General features: G+C 43.0%; 1 protein-coding gene across 6 annotated transcripts in view; it reads right to left on the minus strand.

The window, feature by feature from the left end:
* Positions 1-5,431: 5,431 nt before the first annotated feature.
* Positions 5,432-26,476, minus strand: part of UIMC1 (ubiquitin interaction motif containing 1) — a 150,994-nt gene continuing 129,949 nt past the window's right edge. For 3 of the 6 annotated variants that reach the window (XR_013215813.1, XM_077265722.1, XM_077265721.1), the window contains exons 11-14: positions 15,890-16,010; positions 12,687-12,750; positions 6,354-6,390; positions 5,432-5,987 (exon numbers count right to left, since the gene is read on the minus strand). Coding sequence is in view for 4 of the 6 variants with exons in the window: in XM_077265722.1 (XP_077121837.1) it covers positions 5,798-5,987; positions 6,354-6,390; positions 12,687-12,750; positions 15,890-16,010 (412 nt within the window). In the remaining 2 variants the exon portion in view is untranslated. Of the gene's footprint in view, positions 5,988-6,353; positions 6,391-12,686; positions 12,751-15,889; positions 16,011-26,476 lie in introns of those variants that run through there. The other 3 variants (XM_077265724.1, XM_077265723.1, XM_077265725.1) reach the window with 2 other exon arrangements.

Raw genomic sequence — 26,476 nt, forward strand, 5'->3', positions numbered from 1 at the left:
TGATACCTCATATGTGGGGGTAAACCACTGTTTGGGCGCACGGCAGGGCTCGGAAGGGAAGGAGCGCCATTTGACTTTTTGAATGAAAAATTGGCTCCAATCTTTAGCGGACACCATGTCACGTTTGGAGAGCCCCCGTGTGCCTAAACATTGGAGCTCCCCCACAAGTGACCCCATTTTGGAAACTAGACCCCCCAAGGAACTTATCTAGAAGCATAGTGAGCACTTTAAACCCCCAGGTGCTTCACAAATTGATCCGTAAAAATGAAAAAGTACTTTTTTTTCACAAAAAAATTATTTTAGCCTCAATTTTTTCATTTTCACATGGGCAACAGGATAAAATGGATCCTAAATTTTGTTGGGCAATTTCTCCTGAGTACACCAATACCTCACATGTGGGGGTAAACCACTGTTTGGGCACATGGTAAGGCTCGGAAGGGAAGGAGCGCCATTTGACTTTTTGAATGAAAAATTATCTCCATCGTTAGCGGACACCATGTCGCGTTTGGAAAGCCCCTGTGTGCCTAAACATTGGAGCTCCTCCACAAGTGACCCCATTTTGGAAACTAGACCCCCCAAGGAACTCATCTAGAGGCATAGTGAGCACTTTAAACCCCCAGGTGCTTCACAAATTGATCCGCAAAAATGAAAAAGTACTTTTTTTTCACACAAAATTTCTTTTAGCCTCAATTCTTTCATTTTCACATGGGCAACAGGATAAAATGGATCCTAAAATTTGTTGGGCAATTTCTCCTGAGTATGCCGATACCTCATATGTGGGGGTAAACCACTGTTTGGGTGCACGGCAAGGCTCGGAAGGGGAGGCGTGCCATTTGACTTTTTGAATGGAAAATTAGCTCCAATCGTTAGCGGACACCATGTCGCGTTTGGAGAGCCCCTGTGTGCCTAAACATTGGAGCTCCCCTACAAGTGACCCCATTTTGGAAACTAGACCCCCCAAGGAACTTATCTAGATGCATAGTGAGCACTTACAACCCCCAGGTGCTTCACAGAAGTTTATAACGCAGAGCCGTGAAAATAAAAAAATAATGTTTCTTTCCTCAAAAATGATTTTTAGCCCAGAATTTTTTATTTTCCCAAGGATAATAGGAGAAATTGGACCCCAAATGTTGTTGTCCAGTTTGTCCTGAGTACGATGATACCCCATATATGGGGGTAAACCACTGTTTGGGCGCACGGCAGGGCTCGGAAGGGAAGGCACGCCATTTGGCTTTTTGAATGGAAAATTAGCTCCAATCATTAGCGGACACCATGTCGCGTTTGGAGAGCCCCTGTGTGCCTAAACATTGGAGCTCCAGCACAAGTGACCCCATTTTGGAAACTAGACCTCCAAAGGAACTAATCTAGATGTGTGGTGAGCACTTTGAACCCCCAAGTGCTTCACAGAAGTTTATAACGCAGAGCCATGAAAATAAAAAATAATTTTTCTTTTCTCAAAAATGATTTTTTAGCCCACAATTTTTTATTTTCCCAAGGGTAACAGGAGAAATTGGACCCCAAAAGTTGTTGTCCAGTTTCTCCTGAGTACGCTGATACCCCATATGTGGGGGTAAACCACTGTTTGGGCACACGTCAGGGCTCGGAAGGGAAGTAGTGACGTTTTGGAATGCAGACTTTGATGGAATGGTCTGCGGGCATCATGTTACGTTTGCAGAGCCCCTGATATGCCTAAACAGTAGAAACCCCCCACAAGTGACCCCATTTTGGAAACTAGACCCCCCAAGGAACTAATCTAGATGTGTGGTGAGCACTTTCAATCCCCAAGTGCTTCACAGAAGTTTACAACGCAGAGCCGTGAAAATAAAAAATCATTTTTCTTTCCTCAAAAAAGATGTTTTAGCAAGCAAATTTTTATTTTCACAAGGGTAACAGGAGAATTTGGACCCCAATATTTGTTGCCCAGTTTGTTGTGAGTACGCTGATACCCCATATGTGGGGGTAAACCACTGTTTGGGCACACGTCAGGGCTCGGAAGGGAAGTAGTGACATTTGAAATGCAGACTTTGATGGAATGGTCTGCGGGCGTCACATTGCATTTGCAGAGCCCCTGATGTGCCTAAACAGTAGAAACACCCCACAAGTGACCCCATTTTGGAAACTAGACCCCCAAGGAACTAATCTAGATGTGTGGTGAGCACTTTCAACCCCCAAGTGCTTCACAGAAGTTTATAACGCAGAGCCGTGAAAATAAAAAATAATTGTTCTTTCCTCAAAAATTATGTTTTAGCAAGTAATTTTTTATTTTTGCAAGGGTAACAGGAGAAATTGGACCCCAACAGTTGTTGCCCAGTTTGTCCTGAGTACGCTGGTACCCCAAATGTGGGGGTAAACCACTGTTTGGGCGCACGTCGGGGCTTGGAAGGGCGGGAGCACCATTTGACTTTTTGAACGCAAGATTGGCTGGAATCAATGGTGGCGCCATGTTGCGTTTGGAGACCCCTGATGTGCCTAAACAGTGGAAACCCCTCAATTCTAACTTCAACACTAACCCCAACACACCCCTAATCCTAATCCCAACTGTAGCCATAACCCTAATCACAACCCTAACCCCAACACACCCCTAACCGCAACACACCCGTAACCCTAATTCCAACCCTAATCCTAACCCTAATCCCAACCGTAACCCTAATCCCAACCCTAACCACAACTGTAACCCCAACACACCCCTAACCCTATCCGTAACCCTAACCACAAGCCTAATCTTAACCCTATTTCAAACCCTAGCCCTAATTCCAACCCTAACTCTAATTCCAACCCTAACCCTAAGGCTATGTGCCCACGTTGCGGATTCGTGTGAGATTTTTCCGCACGATTTTTGAAAAATCTGCAGGTAAAAGGCACTGCGTTTTACCTGCGGATTTACAGCAGATTTCCAGTGTTTTTTTGTGCGGATTTCACCTGCGGATTCCTATTGAGGAACAGGTGTAAAACGCTGCGGAATCCGCACAAAGAATTGACATGCTGCGGAAAATACAACGCAGCGTTTCTGCACAGAATTTTCCGCACCATGGGCACAGCGGATTTGGTTTTCCTTAGGTGTACATGGTACTGTAAACCTGATGGAAAACTGCTTCGAATTCGCAGCGGCCAATCCGCTGCGGATCCGCGGCCAATCCGCTGCGGATCCGCGGCCGATCCGCTGCGGATCCGCGGCCGATCCGCTGCGGATCCGCGGCCGATCCGCTGCGGATCCGCGGCCGATCCGCCGCCGATCCGCTCTGTGTGCACATGCCATAACCCTACCCCTAACCCTACACGTAACCCTAACCCTACCCCTAGTTCTAACCCTAGTTCTAACCCTAACCCTAGTGGAAAAAGAAAAAAAAAATTTTCTTTATTTTATTATTGTCCCTATGGGGGTGATAAAGGGGGGGGGTTATTTATTATTTTTTTTATTTTGATCGCTGTGATAGAACCTACCACAGCGATCAAAATGTACTTGTAAGGAATCTGCCGACTGGCAGATTCGGCGGGCGCACTGAGCATGCGCCCGCCATTTTCCAAGATGGCGGCGCCCAGCGAGGAGACGGCCGGACACCGGGAGGATCGGTAAGTATGAAGGGGTGGTGGGGGGGTGGATCGGAGCACAGGGGGGGTGGATCGGAGCACAGGGGGGGTGATCGGAGCACAGGGGGGGGGGATCTGAGCAAGGAGGGAGCGGACAGGAGGAGCCGGCAGGCGGACGGAGGGGACCGGACCCCATAACGGAGGACTGGGGGGGCGATCGGTGGGTGTGGGGGGGGCACTTGAGTATTTCCAGCCACAGCCGATGATATTGCAGCATCGGCCATGGCTGGATTGTAATAATTCACCAGTTTTTTGGGTGAAATATTACAAATCGCTCTGATTGGCAGTTTCACTTTCAACAGCCAATCAGAGCGATCGTAGCCACGGGGGGGTGAAGCCACCCCCCCTGGGCTGAAGCACCACTCCCCCTGTCTCTGCAGATCGGGTAAAATCGGAGTTAACCCTTTCACCCGATCTGCAGGGACGCGATCATTCCATGACGCATACGCTGCGTCATAGGTCGCATTGGCACCGACTTTCATGACGCAGCGTATGCGTCAAAGGTCGTGAAGGGGTTAATTGTCCAATTACTTTTAAGCCACTAAAATAATAAGGTTTTGTAGAAAAAAGGTTGCAATTCCTAAACGTTTGTCTCGATCCATGTCTGGATTCGTGACAGCTCTGGTTTCACTCTATTTTAAATATAGCTTTTTCTTTTCAGGACCAGCAGGGGTTAATCAGTTTTCCCCCACTGGTAATGAGCTGTAACTGCAGTGTGGCTAGGTCAGCTGATGTGGGTGGTGACCACTCCCACCATCCTTTAAATGGTCACCTGATGTATCAGCTGGCTGTCGGTGATAGGCCAGGGTCACACTTGCGAGTTCAATGCGAGAAACTAGCGCGAGTCTCTCGCATCAAGTCCCGGCACTTGGAACAGGAGTGTGTGGTTGCATGTATTTCTATGCAGCTGAACACTCCGTTCCAGAGTGCCGGCGGCAGTGCCGGTACTTGATGCGAGTTTCTCGGATTGAACTCGCAAGTGTGATCCCGGCCATAGAGCAATCTACAGTGACCAAGCCTGGAGGAAGGAGCTCATTGGCAGCTGTGGTGTATCAGCTGGTTTCATGAGCTCGTGATTCTGTTGCCTTTATTCTGCTGTGTGGTGCGCTGCAGCAAAGGAAGTTGGAGCTAAGTTGTGTTTTTACCCTGTCCCTTTCGTGTTTGTCACTCTCCCCTGTGTGGTATTATCTGCAGTGCTGAGGCTAGCGCCCCTTGCTGGCTAGTGCACTAGCCAGGGCAGTGTTAGGTGACAGCGAGGGACGAGGTTCCTGACAACGGTGGGGAGAAGGACCCACTTAGGGCATTAGGGGAGTGCAGGGACAGGCTCAGGTGGTGACCATCCCTGATTTCCCTATCAGTAGGGCCTTCCTCTCCCCAATTTCCATCACGTTGTTAGTGTTGTGCCGTTAACTAAACGAACCCCCGTTATGTTGTGTCACATCGTGACAGTTTCACAGGATATATTTAATAAACCCCTTTAAACAAGCCTGATAGTCTACATTTCAATTGCATTTCAGTTGTTTAATTTAAAATATAAATTAGTGGGACAAAGAGCCCAAATCAAGAATATTCTGTCACTGTCCAAATATTTCTGAACTTAACTATACCTGCTGGGTTCAAATCCCACAAAGAACAACATCAGGGAGTCTGTATGTTCTCCCCATGTTTGTGTGGTTTTCCTCAGGGTACTTCACTTTCCATCCATACTCCAAAGACATACAGATAGGGAATTTAGATCATGAGCCCCAACGGGGACAGTGATGGTTATATCAGTAAAGCGCATAAGTAAAATAACAAAATAAAAATAAAATTGTGGACAAAGTAAAATGTACACAATGACAAATAGAACTCGCTGCTGTTTTATTGTTTCATCAATATTGTTATCTGCAGTGGTATAATTTCAGCAGAAAATATAAACTTTCATTGTGTATCATAAGGAAATAAAATATCACATAAATACTAACTTTACAATTGCAGGCACTTTACCAAGCAATGTATTGCTTAATATTATAATAACACACAAGCATGAAACTTCACAAATTTAGGTAGCTGCACATGATGATAAAGGTATATCCTTTCAGTGGAAAATTAATATGTTCTTGTGTATTACATCATACTGGATTTACTTCTTGTAAAACGACAAGTTATGTGTTACAGATTGTGCCAACAGACAATATTTGGTTGGGAATTGTAACATATAGAGCTGTAGTCAGATCCGCCGTCTCTTCCCACGCCCCCGGCGACTGGCTCTTCTGCCGCTAGGCTGACGGCTGAACTGTTTTTTGAAGTCAACAAGGCAATCTGTGGCTTCTGAGATTGATACAAAAGATCTGATTGGAGAGTCGCTGAGGTCCCCATGTTCAGAGCTAGAACGGTCAACATGTTCATCTCTGGGAGGGCTGTATATAATGAACATAAATACAGGAAAAATGTTTTATATGTGTTTTTAGTTATAAATATGCATTTCCTCAATTCTATATATTTTAAATATGATTCATATTCCCCAAAAAGGAGCACAGTGACACACAATGATGATGACCTTGATCCAGCCCTGGCTAATCAAGTGAAGAGCCAGGAATCGGAGATTCACAGGGCTTCTGTCGGCACCATTATGGTCTATGGCCCCGTCTGTGCAGACGCCAGAATCCTGTTTTACGGGGGGTTCTGACATAAGCGCCAATGGGACCAATGGACAGGTGCCAGAACGCAATGTGAAAGCCCCCTATGGATTATATGTGCGAGTGATCAGTTCTGATAAGACTTACCTCAGATTGGAAGGTTCTGGCTCATTACAATTTGATTCTACATAGGAAAACAGAAGCGAAAGAATAAATGACACAGGTTATACACAATACAATATAGCAATGGCAAGTCAGTTTAAATGGTCACTTTCCTATATATTTGTAAATCACGCACTATTCAGGCAGTGTGTAGTGTTATATGGATAGACGGTTCCTAACGATAATTAACAGTAAATTCACCTACATGGTAACATTCCTTTGTATGACAATAATGGGACATGATAGGAGGCAGTTTATCAAACATACTCCATTATCTATTAGGATAAGAAATGCACACTAGGGAAGACTCAATATTCTAATCTGTTCTGTGCCAGAAAGAAGACCATCAGAATCTTCGGAAAATTAGATGCTGTATTAAAAGGAACTTTACTGCACATAAGTGCTCTAGTTAACACCCTTTTATGGAAAGTGTGGCTGCAAGGCTGCGTTCCCAACATGAGTATTCGGTGAGCTTTTGGTGTTGCACATTTTCTTCATTCATTGGCTAAATTCGGTTACTTGGGTTTCTTTCATTGCGTTTTTGAGTGCGTTTTGTATTGTGTATTTGACGCTGCGGTTTTAGCTTCTTTTTGGTGTGTCATGTTTTAAAGTCAGCTATTTTGTTTTTCATGCGTCCTGGTATTTGGTTTGATAAAAACCTTATTGATACAGTCATGTGCGGATTTCATACATTTTTAGTGCTTTTCTGCAAACAGTAAAAACACAAGTTTTTTCTCTGTGGATTTTCCGCATTCAATGCTTTAGATTGTGAGCCCCATTGGGGACAGCGATGATAATGTGTGCAAACTGTAAAGCGCTGCAGAATATGTTAGAGCTATATAAAAATAAAGATTATTATTATAAGATTCATTTCAAAACACAAAAGTAGTAGGGACCGCCGATACCGCTGGGCCTATATCTGTCAGGTGTACAGTTCAATAACATGCTATACCTTAAGATCTCGGGTGCTTCTCCAGAAGAAACATGTACATCCAACTCCACGGTTATAGAAGAAAAGGGATAGCACCCACCGATCTTCAAAATTCCATCCTTTATTAAATCTCAATAAAATATCATGGCCGGGAGAGTGAGGATAGGAGCATGCGATAGCAGGTGCTGACGACGGCCGTTTCGCACTGAACCAGCGCTTCCATGGGTCAATCGGGTGAAAGCGCTGGTTCTGCACGAAACGGCCGTCGTCAGCACCTGCTATCGCAGGCTCCTATCCTCACTCTCCCGGCCATGATATTTTATTGAGATTTAATAAAGGATGGAATTTTGAAGATCGGTGAGTGCTATCCCTTTTCTTATAATAATCCACTCCACGGTTATAGAAGATTATTAGTCTATAGGGTAAATACTGTATGCACATAAAACGCAGAGTACCCACAAGAAAAATGAACATATTGTGGATTTAAAAAACACACTGCAGGTCAGTTTACACAGCCAAAAAATACAGCGGGCATGAGTTTTCTACAAATCCCATCCACTTTGTTGGAACTTTATGGCGCTGCTTGTTTTTCAGCAGTGAAAATACACAGCGTTAAAAACTCATCATGGGAATTTAACCTAACGGGGTAGAGAAATAGCAGTGCTGGTCTTTAGTGGGGGGTTTTTTCAAGAAACATTTAGAATTTACCTTCTTCGAGAACTAAAGGAGTAAAAAAAACCTTGTGTGGTATCAGGCAAGTAACGATTATAGGGAACCAGTCGTGAGGTCTGACAACCCTAAGTCACTCTTTAGGGGATGAAGGATCATTTCAGAACATAGCAATATCTAGGAGCAGTGATAAATTATACCTCAGAAAAAAGTTTTAACAATTTCGGTACCATATGCAAATCACTCTGGAAGTGTCCCCTGGGCTTTGCATCAGCATCGATTGGAGGGGTGGCCAAACATAAATGACTTCCCTAGAAGCTTTCTATGAATTCTGGAGGCATCTAAACAGTTTACTACAAAAAGAAATCCTTAGTCAAGTCAAAGCTTTATGTCCTTCATCATAGCCTTTCCCCTGGTGTCATATACTTCACGCAGAGTACCATGGGCATCCGACAGATTCATTTCTGCATGTTTTTATTTTAACTTGTCAGCTATTGTGGTCTAGGACTTGCATAGAATGAAACAAATACATTTACCGATATATCAGATAATAAATTGGCCCATCTGAAAAATCAGTATTTTAGTCATGCAAGGGTAGATTTCGACAGGAACCTTCATGTGATGGCTATTTAATAAAAACTGGAAATAAACTAGAAGAAAGGCCACATACTCTTCCATCAGAGGCTGGCTTTGTTATGTCCCTGTTTTCCCTCAACAAAAGGGAAGAAAAGTCTGTTAAAATGATTTTCATTAAGAAAGTGCACACAGGGGGAAAAGCTAGTAATGAACAAATCTCTATTACATGCTTGTGGTCAAGGGTCTACAAAAGAACACAAGCAAGTAGTACACAGTGGCAATGAGTGGTTTTCTGTAAAATGAACAACAAAAGGAAATGTCTCATAGGGAGTCTCATAAATATCCTTAACTATTCTCCACATGCCAAGTTATGTTTTGATTGTGATGTAGAACATTTCCCTGGTGGATTTCCTGTCTGTTTTTTCATTATTACTTCAACAATTTAGAAGTATAACTGCTATTTAATACTATTAACATTGTATTGTACAGATCTTCCTTTATTGGCTTTCATCTTGAAATCGGAGAACCTCAGAATACCTAAAGATGGCTGATGTATACATTTAAAATCTGTCACAAAAAAGGGTGTACTAAGGTTTCCTCCCTTTGAGATACACCCTGGCTCCTAGAACTTCGTAGTTTGGAGGGCTTTGGCATTGGAAACTTAAGGGTATAAGATGTGGTTCAAAAATTGTGGATAATGGTGTGATCAAGCAATTTTCGGACATACGTTGATAAACAGAATTTACACTGTGAATGTTTATCTTTCCCCCTTCATATGTATCCTGGGATATGATGAAGACTAGAGGTGAAAGCAAGTGCTCGTTACTTGAGTTTGACGAGGGTGCTCAGGTATGTACCGAATATCGTGGGTGCTCGAGAGACATGTTGGAATCTCCAAGGCTGAAAATTTTGCGGTTGTCAGACAGCCACAAAGCATGCCGGGATTGCCAGTGTTTGACATATGCGGCTGCTCGAACATGTCACTTGCGCACGCACCCTAGGCAAACTCGAATAATGAGCACTTGCGCTCATCACTATTGAAGACCTCCATGCTTCTGAACCACATAAAACCGCGGTAGTGTGTTAAATATGACTCAGAAGCTTATCGCACAACATTGGATACGGGAGCTTCCACCTACCAAAAGAGAATTTCTGGCAAGATCAATTAGCTTATTTCAATGGAGGAAAGTAAGTATTTGAGAAACATTCAAATGGAAAATATGAGGCTTTATGGGCTCAATGATGCGATAAGTCAAAGCTTGTCACCTTCCATCCAAATAGAGATCGTGCCCTATTTTATTAAAGTCCCTTTTTAACATTGAACAAGATTGTCTATCTCTGGCCCAACAAAGTGATGTAAACACAACATGACAAATGATCTCCCAAGCCCTTACTTGACTAGTTATTTTAATTGCTTTTTCATAAGTGGTGAAACCTTATATGGGGGGGGGAAGGTGGGAAGGGCTGCTGGGGTTGATTTGTTCAAATGCTTTCTTATACTAGAGGCATATACGGGGCAGCACGGTGGCTCAGTGGTTAGCACTGCAGCTTTTCAGCGCTGGAGTCCTGGGTTCAAATCCCACCGAGGACATCTGCAAGGAGTTTGTATGTTCTCCCGTGTTTGCGTGGGTTTCCTCCGGGTTCTCCGGTTTCCTCCCACATTCCAAAGACATACTGATAGGAAATTTAGATTGTGAGCCCCATCGGGAACAGGATGATAATGTGTGGGACTCTTTGGGAGCCGAAGACGTCAGCGGTACTTACTGCGGTTGCGCGGACTTCCCCGGTGAACTTGTGTGGGAAATTTTCCCACACTAATCAGTTCATCCCCGGTCACCCTGTGCAGAGATGATTTAATTCATTCTGCAGTGGTTTACAGCGGGGTAGGTAGTATTAGCACCAGTCCCCGTTGTAAACTAGTTAACCCTTTGTGATGGATTTACAGCGTGGAACCTGACTGTACTGCGGAGAGGTATGGATATTGTTGTTTTTTTTTTTTTACAGAACAAGGTTTTTTTTTTTTTAATAAATAATTTTGTCGGGGGGGCAAAAACAATGGTCCCTCTTCTATGCTATTAATATCTGCACTCACTTACTGGATTTCCCTTTCTGGCTGAGAAAATTGCGCGGGAGCCCACACAATTTTTTTCCACGATTATAGCCTGTAATTTAATCCCTAGAGTTCCGAATTTTTCCTAACACAAGCTACTAAATTTATTAAACACATCAAAAAATAGTTTTGATAGGACATGGTTTACTATATGTAAACCATGTGTCATATGCCAGGTTCTGTAATGATTTTTGCGCTAGGGTTAGGGTTATCTTGAATCCAACAAGAAAATAAAATGGAGACGAGGGGTTGGACTAGGACGTGACCTCATAGGAGCTTTTTTTTTGTCCCAACTTTATTTGTGCTCAAAAACGCTTAAAAAACGTTTACAAAAAACGCATGAAAAACGTGTCAAAAACGCATCAAAATCTGCATGCGTTTTCTCTGGCAAGGGTGTGCGGTTTTGATGAGGAAAAATCTGCTTCTATTCTGCAAGGTGGGAACATAGCCTAAAAGGTATCACACACCCACAAGATTCCTTTTTTGCTTCTCCCACTGAGAACACTCTATATCTTTAGAACATAAGAAAGGATGCAAAGCTTTCAAGTTTTTCTTGAATACTTTTAAACAAATTCTGATCAACCAAGTCGAATACATTGGCCGCAGTGTTACGAATTGCTTATTTTGACTATAGTTTTTAATTGGGGATTGTATGGAATTTATTTTAACCCACAATTTTATTTTAAATATGGAAAGGAATATTACCTTCAGCGGTGGGGTACAGCTATATCACGTTCACACCTAGCTACCCCAACCTATACGTAGGCAAGTGAGTTGATTATTACCGTTCTATCTTCCCAAATGGCGGGCTGCATGGGGATCTGGTACTATGGCAACGCTTCATTGATGCTGTGTTTTTTTGTACGGTCGGGAGGCGAAACCTCCGTTACAATTTTCAAATAAAATTAATAAAAATGATTTTTATTTACACTTTACTTCCACATTCAGTAGAGATTCTATTCATTTTTTAGACTTAACCTTATCTATAATCTATGCACTCGCACTCACTAAATCAGAATAAACCTGTCCCGTTTTAGGTCAATTAGGATTACCATAATTATTCATATTTGCAAAATCCAATTTGAGCCATCCCTGAGGAAGAAAGTCGTAGCTTTTCAAAGGTGTCAAATTGGAATGGCTCAAACTTGGACCATAGTGACATATGTACCTAGAAACAGCCAGCGAATTACTCAGCTATGAGGTTAATCGGCAGTGATCATCATCTTCAATGCCCGCCACCGGCCGGGGCAGCGTTTTGGACCGCGACCAACTTTCATACGCTGGGCAGCAGCCACAGTTACACAAGTTAGTCACCTTATTTTTCCCCTGGAGGGGCTGAAGATTTCTGAGGACTTCACAGGATCTCTGTGGCATACTCTCTTCAGGATAGAGGAACTAATTCACACTTGTGCTTTTACGTTTACACGGTTACGATCCTGACACACAGATCAATGATCTGGGGAATCGGCGACGCTGCCTACCACCAGTGACAGCGCCTTTTTACCATTTTATTTCGGCAATACTGGCTCATTATACTTACAGCGCAGCGCACAAATTGTTCTATTGCACAGTACGGACTCAACTATATTTATTCAACCTCCAATGAGACAAGTTTATTAAACCAATAGAGCAACGCAGAAATTGCTCTACTGCACAGCACAGATCCCAATATATTTATTTAACCGCTAACGGGAAGGCAATGTACATTTGACGGTCCTCTGGAGTTAATTATGGTATACCAGTATATATTGTATTTTTACACATTGTATTCCCTCCTTTTTATATATAATGATTTAAATATTGACACCGCATTTCTATTCCTCTTTTGTCTCAGTACGTGCTTCTTGTGTACACCTCTTCACTCCTCCCGCAGCGCCTTTTGTATTTACATTTTATACAGTGTACATAATCTTAGATATTCTCCCTACTATTATGAAAAAATTATATCAAATGCCACAAAAGTGAAAAGTGTTCAATAGCCATATAAGAAAAACAATGCGGCAGGCGATACCTTACTGCAGACAAGTCATACCTGCCAAGGAGGATTCTGACTGCTCCAGCATGTTAAGTAGCCTGCCATTGCATTTTGGATATTCCTGTTGAAGATCAGGGCAAGACAGCTGTCAGAATCTAGCAAATAACGTTTCTCTAAATCAAAAGTAGTACATGCTGAGGATAAACTGAACCTATAAAAACCTTTTAATAGGGTAGTGCCAATAAAAGCACTGTTAATTGGTGCGGGGGTCAGGTCCTCAGAACCACATCAATTTCTCAAACCACAGGGACTTAAAAAGGCTGTAACACATTAGTAAATTGAAAGTTTAAGTACACTAACTTTAACCCCTTAGTGACAGAGCCAATTTTGTACTTAATGACCAAGCCAATTTTTACAATTCTGACCACTGTCACTTTATGAAGTTATTGCTCTGGAACGCTTCAACGGGTCCCACCGACTCCGAGACTGTTTTTTTCGTGACTTATTTTACTTCATGTTAGTGGGAAAATGTCTTCGATGTGACTTGCGTTTATTTATGGAAAAAAAAAACGGAAATATGGTGAAAATTTTGCAATTTTCAAACTGAATTTTTATGCCCTTAAATCAGAGAGTGATATCACACAAGATACTTTACATCAACACAATTTTGGAAACAAAATCTAATTTTGTTAGGAAGTTGTAAGGGTTAAACGTTGACCAGCGATCTCTCATTTTTCCAACAAAATTTACAAAACCTTTTTTTTTAGGGACCACCTCACATTTGAAGTGACTTAGTGGGGTGAATATAAAAGAAAATTCCCACAAGTGACACCATTCTAAAAACTGCACCCCTCAAGGTGCGCAAAACCACATTCAAGAAGTTTATTAACCCTTCAGGTGCTTCGCGAGAACTAAAGCAATGTGGAAGTAAAAAATGAACATTTTACCTTTTCACAAAAAATTTACTTTGGAACCAATTTTTTTTTATTTTCACAAGGGTATCACGGGATAATGGACCACAAAATTTGCTGTGAAATTTCTCCCGAGTATGCCGATACCCCGTATGTGGGGGAAAGCCACTGTTTGGGTGCATGGCAGGGCTCAGAAGGGAGGGAGGGCCACTTCACTTTTTGAACGCAAAATTGGCTGGAATCAATGGTGGCGCCATGTCGTGTTTATAGATGAACCTAAACAGTGGAAACCTCCCAATTCTAAGCCCAACCCATTTCAGACCAACTCTAACCCTAATGGAAAAAAGGAAATACATTTTTTTTATTTAATTATTTTTCACCTAAGGGGGTGATAAAAGGGGCTTTTATTTACTATTTTTTTTATATTGATCTCTGTGATAGTGTCTATCACAGTGATTAAAATGAACATCTTCCTATTTGCTGCATGGTGCCGGCCGGCAAATCTCGGCGGGCACACTGCACATGCGCTCAAGATTTTCTCCCGGAAGAAGATGCCGGCGGCCCGGGGGACTTCACGGAGGCATGCAGAGACACCACAGGCACCGGGGTGGGTGATCGGTGGACCCTATTTCTCTTTTCTCTGATGTGCGACGACATCGGAGGAGAGAGCAATTAAATGGGAAAAAAAAATCGGACTTTTTATTTGGGGTTCCCGTTATACCTTTAATAACGGCGATAGCAACACCGGGGTCGGTAAAAACCAACCCGAATCATGTTCTCTGGGGTCTCAGCTACCACCAAGACCCCGGAGAAATTCCGAGTCTGGGGGAAGCTATACAATTTTTCCACAGCGCCGTTAAAAAGCAGCGCTGTGGTTTAAGTACCCTTAAGTGCCGCCGTTAAAAGGCGTATCGGCGGTCGTTAAGGGGTTAAAGGGCAAACTTTCTGATGACGTAATGTTTACAATAAATGGAATGATCCGAATCACAGTGTGTATGGGGCAGGTAAGTCTGTTCTTCATATACACCACCCAAAGCATTGTGGATGTCAGCTTCGGATTTCATATATTGCTTTTGAGTCACCCATGTTTCATAAAAACAAATGCAAAATCCGATCTACTGTATTTTTAAATGAAGTACATTTTTCTTAATGAAGTAACAGCATCTTTAATCCTCTCATATTACACAAATTGAAGCAAGGCCAGTCTTGCACAAAAGGAAAAGTATGTTTTTTTTCATTTTGATCCACAGAGTGGCCACATATCCCCCCATTCACACAAAGCAGTAGTCCATTGCAAGATTCAGAGCATTCAAAGCATTTTACAGTTTAGTCAAAATTCGTTCATGTTCTTTTTTAGTATTTTTTGATGCATTTTGTGTTTTTTCTCAACTCAATCTCTGACAAAGGGTCAAGCCATCCTTTCTTTAACTACTAGCCTTTGAACTTTCAGGTCATCCACGTTCTAATTACATTTATGTTCCAAATGTCACAGCATAGTAGGTCAACAGCAGGTGATAATACAGCTGAAGGAAAGAACAGTCGGCTGTCAGACACAGCCGAGCTCCTCATGGAGAAGGCAGAGACTGCATTACCGTCTTTGACTTCTCTATCGCTATATACATAGTGTTGAACAAGCTATGTGTAAACAGTAACAAGAAGCACTAATGGCGTGTCCTCCTCCAAACCCAGCGATCATGCGACTGCTGGGTCTATGGAGGGAGCAGGTGCTCCCGAGTCCTAGGAGACTCAATCAGTTCTGCTATGCAGCTATACTTTGCCACTGTAACTGGGGTTAATATACCAGGCCCAGTTACAGGGAAAACCAGACTTAAAAAAAATTGTATTTGTATACAAATGTTGCAATGACCTCCAAAAGTCTTATGACCTTATTGACACTATGTGAAAAAAATGAAAAATATACAAATAAAAAAGATGATAAAAAATAAATAAATAAAAATTCCAGTGCCAATTTATATCATATGTTACTAGTCCTGTCCTTGTTTAAAAAAAAAAAACATGTCAGATATATAAAAATAATGGCTACAGAAAAAGGAACAAATTTAAAAATGTATTTCAATGGTCCTTTGATGTCATAGAAAAAAATTAAACAATGTGAAAAGCACACAAGTACTTCCTTTTATTTTCCCAGCAATATCACCTGATAACGGCAAAACAGTAAAAAAAAAGAAAAAAAAAAAGACAGTATGAAAATAAATATTTAGCCCCATAAACCACATGTACAAAAAAACAAAAATGGTCAAGTATGGGGAGAAATGGAAAAAGAACTTGTTGATGTTTTTGGCTTTAATGTATTATTATAACGGATTGTGGAGAGATTAACACATTTACCTTGCTTCGGCGACCCTGGCTCTCCTGGGTTTCTGGCAATTCAGTCTGCAGACAGTTATCCACATGCCCTTTATAGTCCTTCAGCGGTACTATCGAATTACATATGTAACACTTTTCAGATCTGTGCAACAAAACAAAACATAGAACAGTGTATACGGTAACTAAAAGAATCCACAATTGATTGAACATGATGCAATTATAAAGATCAATTCTGCGGTTTAAGCCACAAGTTTTCCAACCTACTTTCCAAATCGTACCTCACCATCTGTGCAGCGTGACCCCACAACTACAGCGCAAGTGACTGCTGCAGCCTATCACTGGGCTCAGAGGCTTGTGCCGTCTACATCTAAGGCTACTTTCACACTAAGTCCGTCGGTACGGGCCGTCGCAAACAGTCGGCCCGATGTACCGACGGACAGTGTGTTAGTTTAGCACAACATGGGCAGCGGATGCAGTTTTACAACGTATCCGCTGCCCCATTGTGAGTTTCGGGGAGGAGGGGGCGGAGTTTCGGCTGCGCATGCGCGGTCGAAAATGGCGGACTCGACGCACAAAGAAAACATTACATGGAACTTTTTTTGTGCCGCCGGTCCGCTAAAACTCGACACATCCATCGCACGATGGATGCGACGTTTGGCAATCCGTCGCTAATGAAAGTCTATGGAAATAAAACGCATCCTGCGGGCAACTTTGTAGGATGCGTTTTTTCTCCAAAACGACGCATTGCGACGGACAGCAAACAACGCTAGTGTGAAAGTAGCCAAAGTCACTGAGCTCAGTGATTGGTTGTAGTGGTCATATGCATGGTCATCGTGATATGAAGCAAGACCGCAACAGCAGCGAAAAGGCAGTGCAGGGCTCCACAGGGGTTGACGAGTAACTGCTGAGTTTGTTATTTTCAAGAATCTCAAGTTGATGAACCTAAAAAATTATTACCAGAAAATCCATTTAAAAGTACCATTTCTGCATCAGATTAGTGTTTCTGCATAGGTAAAAACATTTTCTATGCTAATCAATTAATTAAAATGTAGCAGTGTCTGTGCCCATTATGCGGTCTTCCAAATACAGATAACGTATGTAGCACCTATCGGCCTAATTCAGACATCTGTGAATCACATATTTTCCCCATCTATGGTTTTCATGGATAGCACACGTCTCTATTATAACTTATGGAGCTGTTCACATACCCTGTTTTTTGTGGATGTACAGTACAGACCAAAAGTTTGGACACACCTTCTAATTTAAAGATTTTTCTGTATTTTCATGACTATGAAAATTGTACATTCACACTGAAGGCATCAAAACTATGAACTAACACATGTGGAATTATATACTTAACAAAAATTTGTGAAACAACTGAAATTATGTCTTATATTCTAGGTTCTTCAAAGTAGCCACCTTTTGCTTTGATGACTGCTTTGCACACTCTTGGCATTCTCTTGATGAGCTTCAAGAGGTAGTCACTGGGAATGGTCTTCCAACAATCTTGAATGAGTTCCCAGAGATGCTTAGCACTTGTTGGCCCTTTTGCCTTCACTCTTTGGTCCAGCTCACCCCAAACCATCTCGATTGGGTTCAGGTCTGGTGACTGTGGAGGCCAGGTCATCTGGCGTAGCACCCCATCACTCTCCTTCTTGGTCAAATAGCCCTTACACAGCCTGGAGGTGTGTTTGGGGTCATTGTCCTGTTGAAAAATAAATGATGGTGCAACTAAAAGGAAACCCTATGGAATAGAATGCCGCTGCAAGATGCTGTGGTAGCCATGCTGGTTCACTATGCCTTCAATTTTGAATAAATCCCCAACAGTGTCACCAGCAAAGCACCCCCACACCATCACACCTCCTCCTCCATGCTTCATGGTGGGAACCAGGCATGTAGAGTCCATCTGTTCACCATTTCTGCGTCGCACAGAGACACGGTGGTTGGAACCAAAGATCTCAAATTTGGATTCATCAGACGAAAGCACAGATTTCCACTGGTCTAATGTCCAATCCTTGTGTTCTTTAGCCCAAACAAGTCTCTTCTGCTTGTTGCCTGTCCTTGGCAGTGGCTTCCTAGCAGCTATTTTACCATGAAGGCCTGCTGCACAAAGTCTCCTCTTAACAGTTGTTGTAGAGATGTGTCTGCTGCTAAAACTCTGTGTGTCATTGACCTGGTCTCTAATCTGAGCAGCTGTTAACCTGCCATTTCTGAGGCTGGTGACTCGGATAAACTTATCCTCAGAAGCAGAGGTGACTCTTGGTCTTCCTTTCCTGGGGCGGTCCTCATGTGAGCCAGTTTCTTTGAAGCGCTTGATGGTTTTTGCCACTGCACTTGGGGACACTTTCAAAGTTTTACCAATTTTTCGGACTGACTGACCTTTATTTCTTAACCCCTTAATCCCATATGACGTACTATCCCGTCGAGGTGGGGTGGGCCTTAATTCCCACCGACGGGATAATACGTCATAGCGATCGGCCGCGCTCACGGGGGGAGCGCGGCCGATCGCGGCCGGGTGTCAGCTGCCTATCGCAGCTGACATCCGGCACTATGTGCCAGGAGCGGTCACGGACCGCCCCCGACACATTAACCCCCGGCACACCGCGATCAAACATGATCGCGGTGTACCGGAGGTACAGGGAAGCATCGCGCAGGGAGGGGGCTCCCTGCGTGCTTCCCTGAGACCCCCGGAGCAACGCGATGTCTCCTACCTCCTATCCCTGCAGGCCCCGGATCCAAAATGGCCGCGGGGCTGCATCCGGGTCCTGCAGGGAGTACTTCCGGGTCCGGAGCAGGCTGCAGCGATGTGAGTGAGAGCGCCGATCTGATAGAGTGCTGTGCACACTATCAGATTGGCGATCTGTGATGTCCCCCCCTGGGACAAAGTAAAAAAGTTAAAAAAAAAATTTCCACATGTGTAAAAAAAATAATAAAAAAAAAAATTCCTAAATAAAGAAGAAAAAAAAAAATATTATTCCCATAAATACATTTCTTTATCTAAAAAAACAAAAAAAACTATAAAAGTACACATATTTAGTATCGCCGCGTCCGTAACGACCCAACCTATAAAACTGTCCCACCAGTTAACCCCTTCAGTGAACACTTTATTATCATACCGCCGAACAAAAAGTGAAATAACACGCGATCAAAAAGATGGATATAAATAACCATGGTACCGCTGAAAACGTCATCTTGTCCCGCAAAAAACGAGCCGCCATATAGCATCATAACCAAAAAAATAAAAAAGTTATAGTCCTCAGAATAAAGCGATGCCAAAATAATTATTTTTTCTATAAAATAGTTTTTATCGTATAGAAGCGCCAAAACAAAAAAATGATATAAATGAGGTATCGCTGTAATCGTACTGACCCGACGAATAAAACTGCTTTATCAAGTTTACCAAACGTGGAACGGTATAAACGCCTCCCCCAAAAGAAATTCATGAATAGCTGGTTTTTGGTCATTCTGCCTCACAAAAATCGGAATAAAAAGGGATCAAAAACTGTCACATGTCCGAAAATGTTACCAATAAAAATGTCAACTCGTCCCGCAAAAAACAAGACCTCACATGACTCTGTGGACCAAAATACGGAAAAATTATAGGTCTCAAAATATGGAGACGCAAAAACTTTTTTGCTATAAAAAGCGTCTTTTAGTGTGTGACAGCTGCCAATCATAAAAATCCGATATAAAAAACGCTATAAAAGTAAATCAAACCCCCCTTCATCACCCCCTTAGTTAGGGAAAAATAATAAAATTAAAAAAATGTATTTATTTCCATTTTCCCATTAGGGCTAGGGTTAGGGCTAGGGTTAGGGTTAGGGCTAGGGTTGGGGCTAGGGTTGGAGCTAAAGTTAGGGTTGGGGATAAAGTTAGGGTTGGGGCTAAAGTTAGGGTTAGGGTTTGGATTACATTTACGGTTGGGATTAGGGTTGAGATTAGAATTAGGGGTATGTCAGGGTTAGGGGCGTGGTTAGGGTTACAGTTGGGATTAGGGCTAGGGGTGTGTTTGGATTAGTTTCAGGTAGAATTGGGGAGTTTCCACTGTTTAGGCACATCAGGGGCTCTCCAAACGCGACATGGCGTCCGATCTCAATTCCAGACAATTCTGCGTTGAAAAAGTAAAACAGTGCTCCTTCCCTTCCGAGCTCTCCCGTGCGCCCAAACAGGGGTTTACCCCAACATATGGGGCATCAGCGTACTCGGGACAAATTGGACAACAACTTTTGGGGTCCAAGTTCTCTTGTTATCTCTAGGAAAATAAAAATTTGGGGGGCTAAAAATCATTTTTGTGAAAAAAAAAAGGATTTTTTATTTTCACGGCTCTGCGTTATAAACTGTAGTGAAACACTTGGGGGTTCAAAGCTCTCAAAACACATCAAGATAAGTTCCTTAGGGGGTCTACTTTCCAAAATGGTGTCATTTGTGGGGGGTTTCAATGTTTAGGCACATCAGGGGCTCTCCAAACGCAACATGGTGTCGCATCTCAATTCCAGTCAATTTTGCATTGAAAAGTCAAATGGCGCTCCTTCCCTTCCGAGCTCTGCCATGCACCCAAACAATGGTTTAGACCCACATATCGGGTATCAGCGTACTCAGGACAAATTGCACAACAATTTTTGAGGTGCAATTTCTTCTCTTACCCTTGGGAACATAAAAAATTGGGGGCGAAAAGATCATTTTTGTGAAAAAATATGATTTTTTATTTTTACGGCTCTGCATTATAAACGTCTGTGAAGCACTTGTTGGGTCAAAGTGCTCACCACACATCTAGATAAGTTCCTTAAGGGGTCTACTTTCCAAAATGGTGTCACTTGTGGGGGGTTTCAATGTTTAGGCACATCAGGGGCTCTCCAAACGCAACATGGCGTCACATCTCAATTCCAGTCAATTTTGCATTGAAAAGTCAAATGGCGCTCCTTCCCTTCCGAGCTCTGCCATGCACCCAAACAATGGTTTACACCCACATATGGGGTATCAGCGTACTCAGGACAAATTGCACAACAATTTTTGGGGTCCAATTTCTTCTCTTACCCTTGGGAAAATAAAAAATTGGGGGCGAAAAGATCATTTTTGTGAAAAAATATGATTTTTTATTTTTACGGCTCTGCATTATAAACGTCTGTGAAGCACTTGTTGGGTCAAAGTGCTCACCACACATCTAGATAAGTTCCTTAAGGGGTCTACTTTCCAAAATGGTGTCACTTGTGGGGTTTTCAATGTTTAGGCATATCAGGGGCTCTCCAAACGCAACATGGCGTCCCATCTCAATTCCAGTCAATTTTGCATTGAAAAGTCAAATGACGCTCCTTCGCTTCCGAGCTTTGTCATGTGCCCAAAAAGTGGTTTACCCCCACATATGGGGTATCGGCGTACTCAGGACAAATTGTACAACATCTTTTGGGGTCCATTTTCTCCTGCTACCCTTGGTAAAATAAAACAAATTGGAGCTGAAGTAAATTTTGTGTGAAAAAAAGTTAAATGTTCATTTTTATTTAAACATTCCAAAAATTCCTGTGAAACACCTGAAGGGTTAATAAACTTCTTGAATATGGTTTTGAGCACCTTGAGGGGTGCAGTTTTTAGAATGGTGTCACACTTGGTTATTTTCTATCATATAGACCCCTCAAAATGACTTCAAATGAGATGTGGTCCCTAAAAAAAAATGGTGTTGTAAAAATGAGAAATTGCTGGCCAACTTTTAACCCTTATAACTCCCTAACAAAAAAAAATTTTGGTTCCAAAATTGTGCTGATGTAAAGTAGACATGTGGGAAATGTTACTTATTAAGTATTTTGCATGACATATCTCTGTGATTTAAGGGCATAAAAATTCAAAGTTGGAAAATTGTGAAATTTTCGGCCAAATTTCCATTTTTTTCACAAATAAACACAAGTTATATCGAATAAATTTTACCACTAACATGAAGTACAATATCTCACGAGAAAACAATGTCAGAATCGCCAAGATCCGTTGAAGCGTTCCAGAGTTATAACCTCATAAAGGGACAGTGGTCAGAATTGTAAAAATTGGCCCGGTCATTAATGTGCAAACCACCCTCGGGGCTTAAGGGGTTAAAGTAATGATGGCCACTCGTTTTTCTTTACTAAGCTGCCTTTTTCTTGCCATAATACAAATTCTAACAGTCTATTCAGTTGGACTATTAGCAGTGTATCCACCAGATTTCTGCACAACACAACTGATGATCCCAACCCCATTTATAAGGCAAGAAACCCCACTTATTAAACCTGACAGGGCACACCTGCGAAGTGAAAACCATTCCCGGTGACTACCTCTTGAAGCTCATAAAGAGAATGCCAAGAGTGTGCAAAGCAGTCATCAAAGCAAAAGGTGGCTACTTTGAAGAACCTAGAATATAAGACGTATTTTCAGTTGTTTCACACTTTTTTGTTAAGTATATAATTACACGTGTTAATTCATAGTTTTGATGCCTTCAGTGTGAATGTACAATTTTCATAGTCATGAAAATACAGAAAAATCATTAAATGAGAAGATGTGTCCAAACTTTTGGTCTGTACTGTATGCCTGCAAAAAAAGTCACGGGACACGTCTAATTTTGATCAGCGTCATGGATCAAAATTATCCATAGAAATCTATGGTTTCGTGAAAAACACAATCAGCACACAGATGATATCAATGTGCTGTCTATCTGCTGTGTGAGATTGCATTGTGATTTTTTTTTCTTTATGGTGTTTACAGATAGTTGTTTAATTGCATATTTTAATACATCAGACTTTTTACGAACGTGGCAATACCAAAAAAGGTTATTTTTTTCTTTTATTTTTAATAGGAGAAATTTGAACTTTAATATATTTTTTTTCATATTTTCTTTTAAAAAAATTATTTCTGTTTCTACATTATTATTTCGTATCCTTCGGGAACCTGAGACTGATTGATCGCTTATACTATATACTGCAACACCACAGTACATATTGTTGTAGATAGTGAAAATCTCGGCCTCTTTTGGCTGAGCCTCACAGAAGGAGCCCAATGACAGTGACAGGGGTCTTCATCAGACCACTGACTTTTGAAGTAACAGATCGCATTGTGGTTGGCTGATGGGGCCATTTGCGGAGACACAGGTGAGTGTTCCATTTTAATGCCGCTGTCTAACATTGACAGCAGCATTTAAATGGTTAACAGCTAAGGTCGAAACTAAGGCTACTTTCACACTAGCGTCGTTTGCAATACATTGCAATGCATCGTTCAGGAGAAAAAACGCATCCTGCAAAGTTGTCTGCAGGATGCGGTTTTTCCCCATAGACTAACATTACCGACGCATTGCGACGTATTGCCACACATCGCAACCGTCATGCGACGGTTGCGCCGTGTTTTGGCGGACCGTCGGCACAAAAAAACGTTACATGTAACTTTTTTTGCGCGTCGTGTCCGCCATTTTCGACCGCGCATGTGCGGCCAAAACTCCGCCCCCTCCTCCCCGGACATTACAATGGGGCAGCGGAAGCGTCGTAAGACTGCTTCCGCTGCCCACATCGGGCATTTCTTTCACAGCATGCGTCGGTACGTCGGCCTGACGCACTGCGACAGGCCCCTACCGACGCTAGTGTGAAAGCAGCCTTAGCGCCAGCCGCGTCTGGTAGAGACTGATGCTGGCTATACACTACTCACAAAAAGTTAGGGATTTATGGCTTTCGGGTGAAATTGCAGGATGATCCTAAAATGCACTGTAACCTTTTCAGGTGAACTTAGTGTAACAGTCTCTAATCTTCTGAATGCACATGTCCAACTGTCCAATTTCTCAGTACTTTTTGCATAACTTGCTGTTCTCTAACAAGGAGCTTAATGGCAAAATTCACAACCGATGTTTGCTCCATGAATCGGCCAATACATTTCAGGGTTCAATTAGAATTGGTATTACACAGTCATCCTCATCATGCTGTTCACATTTTGACATCATGAGACCAGGACAACACCTAACAATTGATCAGCAGTACCTCGCCATTGTGAGGCTTCAAGCAGGATGTTCTCAGACAGAAGTGGCCACTGAGCTTAGAGTTTTACAGAGTGTTATCAGCAGGATGCAACAGAGATACAGAGAGACTGGAAGAGTCCAGAAAGATATAGAAGTAGACGTTAGTGTTGAGCGATACCGTCCGATACTTGAAAGTATCGGTATCGGAAAGTATCGGCCGATACCGGCAAAGTATCGGATCCAATCCGATACCGATACCAATACAAGTCAATGGGACTCAAGTATCGGACGGTATTCCTGATGGTTCCCAGGGTCTGAAGGAGAGGAAACTCTCCTTCAGACCCTGGGATCCATATAAATGTGTAAAATAAAGAATTAAAATAAAAAATATTGCTATACTCACCTGTCCGACGCAGCCTGGACCTCAGCGAGGGAACCGGCAGCGTTGTTTGTTTAAAATTCGCGCTTTTACTTGGTTACGTGAAGTCCCGGCTTGTGATTGGTCAGGGCGGCCATGTTGCCGGGACGCGGACCAATCACAGCAAGCCGTGACGAAATTACGTCACGGCTTGCTGTGATTGGTCCACGTCCCGGCAACATGGCCGCCATTAACCAATCACAAGCCGTGACGTCACGGGAGGCTGGACACGCGCGCTTTTTAAAATACGTGCATGTCCAGCCTCCCGTGACGTCACGGCTTGTGATTGGTTAATGGCGGCCATGTTGCCGGGACGCGGACCAATCACAGCAAGCCGTGACGTAATTTCGTCACGGCTTGCTGTGATTGGTCCGCGTCCCGGCAACATGGCGCCGTGACCAATCATAAGCCGGGACGTCACTGGAGGCTGGACACGCGCGCTTTTTAAAATACGCGCATGTCCAGCCTCCCGTGACGTCACGGCTTGTGATTGGTTAATGGCGGCCATGTTGCCGGGACGCGGACCAATCACAGCAAGCCGTGACGTAATTTTGTCACGGCTTGCTGTGATTGGTCCGCGTCCCGGCAACATGGCCGCCCTGACCAATCACAAGCCGGGACTTCACGTAACCAAGTAAAAGCGCGAAATTTAAACAAACAACGCTGCCGGTTCCCTCGCTGAGGTCCAGGCTGCGTCGGAGAGGTGAGTATAGCAATATTTTTTATTTTAATTCTCTCTTTTACACATTATTACATTAATGTTGTTGCGATACCCGATACCACAAAAGTATCGGATCTCGGTATCGGAAATTCCGATACAGCAAATATCGGCCGATACCCGATACTTGCAGTATCGGAATGCTCAACACTAGTAGACGTCCTTTGGCCACATCTAACACTGATAACTGCATCATAGTGAAAAATAACCTTTGGAACAACATAAAGAATGCCACACCACTCAAGGCACATTTAAGGCTACGTTCACATTTGCGTTCTGCGCCGCAGCGTCGCCGAAAGGGTCATGCGCCCCTATATTTAACATGGGGGTGCATGGACATGCGTTGCACTTGCGTTTTGTAACGCATGCGTCACTGTGGTGCATGCGTCAGGGCGCAGAGGACGCAGCAAGTTGCAGTTTTTTCTGCGCCCAAAACCATGCAAAAGTGGACGCATGCATCACAAAACGCTGCGTTGTGCATGCGTTTACATTTGCGTTGTGCGTTGCGTTGCCGACGCTGCGGCGCACAACGCAAATGTGAACGTAGCCTAAGGAAGGTGAGAGGCACCCAAGTGTCATGTCAAATGAATCCAAACCATTTACATCAGAGTGGTCTGTGTGCTAGACGAACTGCAAGGGTACCTGACCACATCACCATTGTCTTGCATGGGTGAAGAAGCATTTATGCTGTATGAGGGACCAGTTGTCCTCGGTGCTGTTCAATGATGAAAGTCGATTTCCGCTGAGCAGAAATGATGGCTGCCAACGATGTTGGAGACATCAAGGAAAGCGCTATGCATCAGCAACTGTTGTCACCAGACAATCCTTTGTTGGTGGTGGTGTTACAGCGTAGGCAGGTGTGTCTAGTTAATACAACACCGCCCTACACTTTGTGACAAGCCCCTAGTACTTGAATAACATCATTGTTCCAGTGACTGTGCCCCTGCATCAACACCACAGGCCTAATATTATCTTCATGGACAACAATGCTCAGCTCAGTGAGGTCACATCATTACGGCTGCTGGATAATGGGGGACCTTAAATGGAGTTGCCTGCACTTACTCCAGACTTGAATCCCATAGAACACCTATGGAATCAACTGAATTGCCGTGTAGAGGTTCGTAACTCTGTACCCCAGGACCTCAATGACCGGAGGGCCGCCCTTTCAAAAAGAGTGGGATGCTATGCATCAGCAGCCAAAAGCTCGACTTGTGAACAGCACGAGACGTCGTTGTCAAGCTGCAATTGTTGCTCAAAGTCACGTGAAAAGCATTGACCGTTTTTTTGGGGGGGTGGAGGGGGTTGTAACTACCACCGTTGTTCGCATTTGAATAAATTGTTTGAGAGAAGGAAATCATCACTGCACTTCTACTTACCCTAAATGCCCTACTTTCATAAAATATCAGTGTAGAGTGATTTTTTTACATTATCCATGAATTTTACCTGAAAGCCTAATATCCCTAACTTTCTTTGAAAAGTGTACAATATATACGGGAACTGCCATTGTGTGAAGGTAGC

Source organism: Ranitomeya variabilis, chromosome 5, assembly GCF_051348905.1.
Source record: "Ranitomeya variabilis isolate aRanVar5 chromosome 5, aRanVar5.hap1, whole genome shotgun sequence".
NCBI classification, from domain to species: domain Eukaryota; kingdom Metazoa; phylum Chordata; class Amphibia; order Anura; family Dendrobatidae; genus Ranitomeya; species Ranitomeya variabilis.